The sequence below is a fragment of the Oncorhynchus keta genome, chromosome 24 (genome assembly GCF_023373465.1).
Source record: "Oncorhynchus keta strain PuntledgeMale-10-30-2019 chromosome 24, Oket_V2, whole genome shotgun sequence".
Taxonomy (NCBI): domain Eukaryota; kingdom Metazoa; phylum Chordata; class Actinopteri; order Salmoniformes; family Salmonidae; genus Oncorhynchus; species Oncorhynchus keta.
The window spans coordinates 46,307,486-46,314,008 of record NC_068444.1 but is presented as its reverse complement, the minus strand read 5'-3'; the positions used below and the strand labels follow the sequence as shown (position 1 = coordinate 46,314,008).

Genomic DNA, 6,523 nt, shown 5'->3' with positions numbered 1-6,523 from the left:
CAGGTGCATGTTCATTAATTGTTTATGTTTCATTGAACAAGCATGGGAAACCGTGTTTATACTCTTTCCAATGAAGATCTGTGAAGTTATTTGGATTTTTACAAATTCTTTGAAAGACAGGGTCCTGGAAAAGGGATGTTTCTTTTTGCTGAGTTTATTTACCAATTAGACTCAAATAAAAAGTAACAATAACGAGACTATATACAGGGGCATCGGTACTGAGTCAGGGTGTGGGGTACAGGTTAATTGAGGTAATTTGTACGTGTATGTGGGGGGTGAAGTGACTATGCATAGATAATAAACAGCGAGTAGCAGCAATGTACAAAAGGATGGTGGGGTGTCAATGTAAATTGTCTGGTGGCGATTTTATTAATTGTTCAGCAGTCTTATGGCTTGTGGGTAGAAGCCGTTGAGGAGCCTTTTTGTTTCTAGACTTGGAGCTCGGTACCGCTTGCCGTGCGATAGCAGAGAAAACAGTCTATAACTTGGGTGACTGGAGTCTCTGACAACTTTATGAGTTTTCCTCTGACACCATAAACTACCAAAATGAAGTTGCACACTCCATGTATAAACTCCCAGCAATTTATTGGGTATTTACCACTGTTTGGGCATCACTATGCCTTCCTCAGGGTATTGTCATGAATACTTGACCCAGGTTATGTAGACAAACAGTGCAACCAATGACAATAGTGAGGAGTGTGTCATAATGATTAAGTTAATTCAAATGAATTAATGAAACTGTTAAAAAATAGTATATGGCATATTAAATCTACGACGCTAATGTTATCATATAGAAACATAATGGAATATTTTACAACATATTCGCATTAACATACATTGTTTCATTCAATTTCACATAATTTTCTATTTCATTTCATATTTGTTACATGTAATCTTTTGGTTCGACCTTAATGTTTAAGGAGCATCATCAAACAGGGGGAACATATTAGGTGTACGCTAATAAGCTGGAAAAATGTTGTTCATAAGAAGGGCCTGAGATCAAAGTCCCCGCCTATTTTATACAGGCCCTGGATGGCAGGAAGCTTGGCCCCAGTGATGTACTGAGCCGTTCGCACTACCCTCTGTAGCGCCTTACGGTCAGATGCCGAGCAATTGCCATACCAGGCGGTGATGCACCGGTCAGGATGCTCTCGATGGTGCAGCTGTAGAACCTTTTGAGGATCTGGGGACCCATGCCAAATCTTTTCAGTCTCCTGAGGGGGAAAAGGTTTTGTCGTGCCCTCTTCACAACTGTCTTGGTATGTTTGAACCATGATAGTTTGTTGGTGATGTGGACACCAAAGAACTTGAAACTCTCAACCCGCTCCACTACAGCACTGTCGATGTTAATGGGGGCATGTTCAGCCCTCCTTTTCCTTGAGTCCATGATCAGCTCCTTTGTCTTGCTCACATTGAGGCAGAGGTTGTTGTCCTGGCACCACACTGCCAGTTCTCTGACCTCCTCCTTATAGGATGTCTCATCGTTGTCGGTGATCAGGCCTACCACTGTTGTCTCGTCAGAAAACTTAATGATGGTGTTTGAGTCGTGTTTGGCCACGCAGTCGTGGGTGAACAGGGGAATACAGGAGGGGACTAAGTAAAAACCCCTGAGGGGTCCCAGTGTTAAGGATCAGCGTGGCAAGCGTGACGTGTTGTTGCCTACTCTTTCCACCTTGGCGTGGCCTGTCAGGAAGTCCAGGATCCAGTTGCAGAGGGAGGTGTTTAGTCCCAGAGTCATTAGCTTAGTGATGAGCTTCGTGGGCACTATGGTGTCGAATGCTGAGCTGTAGTCAATGAACAGCATTCTCACATAGGTGTTCCGTTTGTCCAGGTGAGAAAGGGCAGTGTGGAGTGCGATTGAGATTGTGTCATCTGTGGCTCTGTCAGGGCTGTTTCAAAGCACTTCATGACTACTGATATGAGTGCCACTGGGCGGTAATCATTTAGGCAGGTTGCCTTCGCTTCCTAGGGCACAGGCACTATGGTGGTCTGCTTGAAACATGTAGGTATTACAGACTCAGTCAGGGAGAGGTTGAAAATGTCAGAGAAGACACTTGACAGTTGGCCCGCGCATGCTTTGAGAACATGTCCTGGTAATCCATCTGGCCCAGCGGCTTTGTGAATGTTGACCTGTTTTAAAGTTTTTGTTCACATCGGCTACTGAGAGCATTATCACACAGTCATCCAGAACAGCATGTGTGTTCAGTAAGTCTGCCAGATCAGAGGCAGTAGGGATGACCAGGGATGTTCTCTTGATAAGTGTGTGAATGGACCATTTTCCTGTCCTGCTATGCATTCAAAATGTAATGAGTACTTTTGGGTGTCAGGGAAATTGTATGGAGTAAAAAGTACATTCTTTTCTTTAGGAATGTAGTAAAGTAAAAGTTGTCAAAAATATTAAAGTAAAGTACAGATACCCCCAAAAACGTATTAAGTTGTACTTTAAAGTATTTTTACTTAAGTACTTTACTTAAGTACTTTACACCACTGTTAGCAAAGATTACGATAACTAACCCTTTTATCTGTAGTGTCAGCTAGCTAGCTATATTGGCTACTGTGCTAGCTAGCTGGCTAGATAAACATTTAAACAGAGACTTGATTACACACAGGTGGATTGTATTTATCATCATTAGTCATTTAGGTCAACATTGGATCATTCAGAGATCCTCACTGAACTTCTGGGGAGAGTTTGCTGCACTGAAAGTAAAGGGGCTAAATAATTTTGCGTTTTTGATTTGTTAAAAAAGTTTGAAATATCCAATAAATGTCGTTCCACTTCATGATTGTGTCCCACTTGTCGTTGATTCTTCACAAAAAAATACAGTTTTATATCTTTATGTTTGAAGCCTGAAATGTGGCAAAAGGTCGCAAAGTTCAAGGGGGCCGAACACTTTCGCAAGGCACTGTATTTGTTAATTTGAAATTGATATTTTTGCGTTGGTAAAATGTGTTATGTAAGAAATGGCAGTGGAAAGGCCATTATGCGCAAATATTGATATATGACTTGGAGTCACGTGATGCTATGGTGTGTGGTCCTCCCACTATGACTCGGGAACCATACAGTTTATTGGACTACAGATGAAAAAGTATACTGAACAAAAATATAAATGCAACAATTTCAACGATGCAACAATTTCAACGAGTTTACAGTTCATATTTGAAATCAGTCAATTTAAATGGACTTCACAGAAGTTGCAGGGACGCAACCATGGGTCTGAGAGGATATAGGCCCACCCACTGGGGAGCCAGGCCCAGCCAATCAGAATGAATTTTCCCCACAAAAGAGCTTTATTACAGCAATAAATACTCCTCAGTTTCATCAGCTGTCCGGGTTGCTAGTCTCAGACTATCCAACAGGTGAAGAAGTCAGATGTGGAGGTCCTGGGCTGGCGTTGTTACACGTGGTCTGCAGTTGTGAGGCCGGTTGGACGTACTACCAAATTCTCTAAAACGACATTGTAGAGTTGGCTTATGGTAGAGAAATTAACATAAAATTATCTGGCAACAGCTCTGGTGGACATTCCTCCAGTCAGCATGCCAATTGCATGCTCCTCAAAACAAACTTGAGACATCTGTGGCATTGTGTTGTGTGTCAAAACTGCACATTTTAGTGGCCTTTTATTGTCCGCAGCACAAGGTGCACTTGTGCAATGATCATGCCTTTTTAATCAGCTTCTTTCTATGCCACAACTGTCACGTGGATGGATTATCTTAGCAAAGGAGAAATGCTCATTAACAGGGATGTAAACAAATTTGTGAGAGAAATAAGCCTTTTGTGTGTGTGGAGGGAACGGTTAGAACGCAATTGAGTGATTGAGACACAGAGGGGAAAGTGAATTTAGGGAGATGAACGGTGTGATGCTTGGCTTGGTTTCTTTTTTGTTGTGCCCCGCAAATGCACATGTACAAATTGAACACTAGAGTCGAAGCAAATTCACGTTGTCTTCAAGACAAAATGTAACTTGCCGGTTCAGGTAGCCACAAAGCTCATTCCACCGAATAATTGTACAATATTTGAAAAAAAAATGTGATCTTTGGTTAAAGATCGAGATTTGACGGCCATTCGAGTACTCTATTATTCATGCCTATCCCTAAAAGATGGCCCTAAAGGTTGCCTGGTGTCGCTCAAATTCTTCTTTATCTGTTCCGTGTATCCCCTTTAGCTGACAGATCATACATCAATAAAGAAGTGCATAGACGAATGTGAGGCAAGGATAGGAATTGGTAAGTGTCAACGACAGCCTGGTTGACGTTTTTAATGATTTCATTTAGCAATGTATCAGGTGTGAGAATGTGACATTTTTCTCCACTCTAATTTGCAGGTCTTCATTACAGGAATCCCTATCCAAGACCTGTAAGTGACAGACATCTAAACCAGAACAAATGTTTCTCTTTCAGGAACTATTGTGTCATTTCACTATTGTCTAATGTATTGGTTTTATTTTTGTTCTTTAATTGCAGCTCTACCTGCCTGTAATGGGACTGGCAACCCAGAGAGGCAGGAAGCTGAAAGCACAGCAACGCATGAGGAAGCAGGCCAAGCCGGTTTACTTACAGTCACATGACGAAGACAATTGAGACTAGATTAACTCATGTTGCCAAGGACAGGAAGACCGTCACTGGCTGATCTCAGGAGGAGTTGAGTTCATATGACCACTCGGCTGTAGATGACAAAAGTAATTTACATCCAATGTTCATCACGCACATCAATGTTCATCAAGCAAATTTCAATTCGCACTGCAGGATCCAATCCATCATGTCTGTGCAACAGTATACTTTACCGAGTATATGTATGCATGCATTTCCTGACAAAAGCTGTTATGTAAAATGTCAGTCTTGTCTGTCCCGTAAGATAGTCAGCCAAAAAGATGTATGATATTGTTTTGACTATTTATTCTGTCAATAAATTGAGTTTTGATAAATGCCACTCCTCTGCATTCATGCTTTCAATAAATAAATAAAAAGACAGATGAAATCTGTCAGGTAGAAAAATACTTAGATTCCTCAGTACTTTTCCGATACCTTTTAGCCAGTAGTTCTGAAAGTAGCGCTCACGAGCCAAAAGTGGTCCCGAAAATGTTGTACTTCACCATCACATCATTGTTCTCTAGCCTCTGTAGCATGCATAAAGAGAATAAAATAAAATAAAACTCTGTAGTGTTCATGAGCTGTGCACATGCATGGCTTCACCCCACAACCTCATTGGACAATGCAGTGCCAATCAGACCTTGCGTCCCACTTTAACCTTGCAAGCTCATTGGGCATCATTCCACCTGCAAATCAACATTGTCTGTCGTGCTTGGTTCTGGCTAATTCCCTTTGTTGTACAGACTGGTAGAGCAATCAAGCGATTGTGATAATGTCATTTATACAATGGAAAAGTTATAACCTACTTACTGTATGTTTGCATCAAATGACCTATCCTTTAAAGTCATGTAATGATTACAGTGCCTTCAGAAAGTATTCACGCCCCTTTACTTTTTCCACATTTTGTTGTGTTACAGCATGAATTTAAAATGGATTCAATTGAGATGGTTTTTGTCACTAAACACAATACCCCATAATGTCAAATTCAAATGATGTTTGACATTTTTACAAATTAATTCAAAATGAAAAGCTGAAATGTCTTGAGTCTATAAGTATTCAACCCCTTTGTTAATGGCAAGCAGTAAAGATTTGCTGAACAAGTTAAAAGTTGCATGGACTCACTCTGTATGCAATAATAGTGTTTAACATGATTTTTGAATTACTACCTCATTTCTACCCCACACACTTATCTGTAAGGTCCCTCAGTCGAGTAGTCAATTTCAAACACCGATTCAACCACAAAGACCAGGGAGGTTTTCCAATGCCTTGCAAACAAGGGCACCTATCTGTAGGCGGGTAAAAAAATAAGCAGACATTGAATATCCATTTGAGCATAGTGAAGTTATTAATTACACTTTAGATGGTGTATAAATACACCCAGTCACTACAAAGATACAGGCGTCCTTTCTAACCTAGTTTGCCGGAGAGGAAGGAAATCCCTTACAGATTTCACCATGAGGCCAATGTTGATTTAAAAAAAGTTATTTAATAGTTTAATGGCTGTGGTAGGAGAAAAATGAGGATGGCTCCACAACATTGTAGTTACTCCACAATACTAACCTAATTGACAGAGTGAAAAAAAGTAGCCTGTACAGAATAGAAATATTCAAAAGCATGCACCCAGTTTGCAACAATGCACTAAAGTAATATTGCAAAATATGTGTCAAAACGATTATGTTTTTGTCCTGAATACAAAGTGATATGTTTGGGGCAAATCCAATACATCACATTACTGAGTACCACTCTCCATATTTTCAAGCATAATGGTGGCTGCATCATGTTATGGGTATGCTTGTAATTGTTAAGGACTGGGGAGTTTTTCAGGATAAAAAAATTTATGGAATGGAGCTGAATACAGGAAAAATCCTAGAGGGAAAACCTGGTCCAGTCTGCTTTCCACCAGACACTGGGAGATTAATTAACCTTTCAGTGGTAC

The 6,523-nt window shown here is 40.6% G+C and overlaps 1 protein-coding gene across 2 annotated transcripts in view; it reads left to right on the top strand.

Moving 5' to 3' along the window:
- Nucleotides 1-4,927, top strand: part of LOC118357618 (LYR motif-containing protein 1) — an 11,891-nt gene extending 6,964 nt beyond the window's left edge. For both annotated transcript variants that reach the window (XM_035734920.1, XM_035734919.2), the window contains exons 3-5: nucleotides 4,164-4,224; nucleotides 4,323-4,354; nucleotides 4,462-4,927. In XM_035734920.1, the coding sequence (XP_035590813.1) occupies nucleotides 4,164-4,224; nucleotides 4,323-4,354; nucleotides 4,462-4,578 (210 nt within the window). In that variant the 3' untranslated portion in view covers nucleotides 4,579-4,927. The remainder of the gene's footprint in view (nucleotides 1-4,163; nucleotides 4,225-4,322; nucleotides 4,355-4,461) is intronic.
- The last annotated feature ends 1,596 nt before the right edge of the window (nucleotides 4,928-6,523 follow it).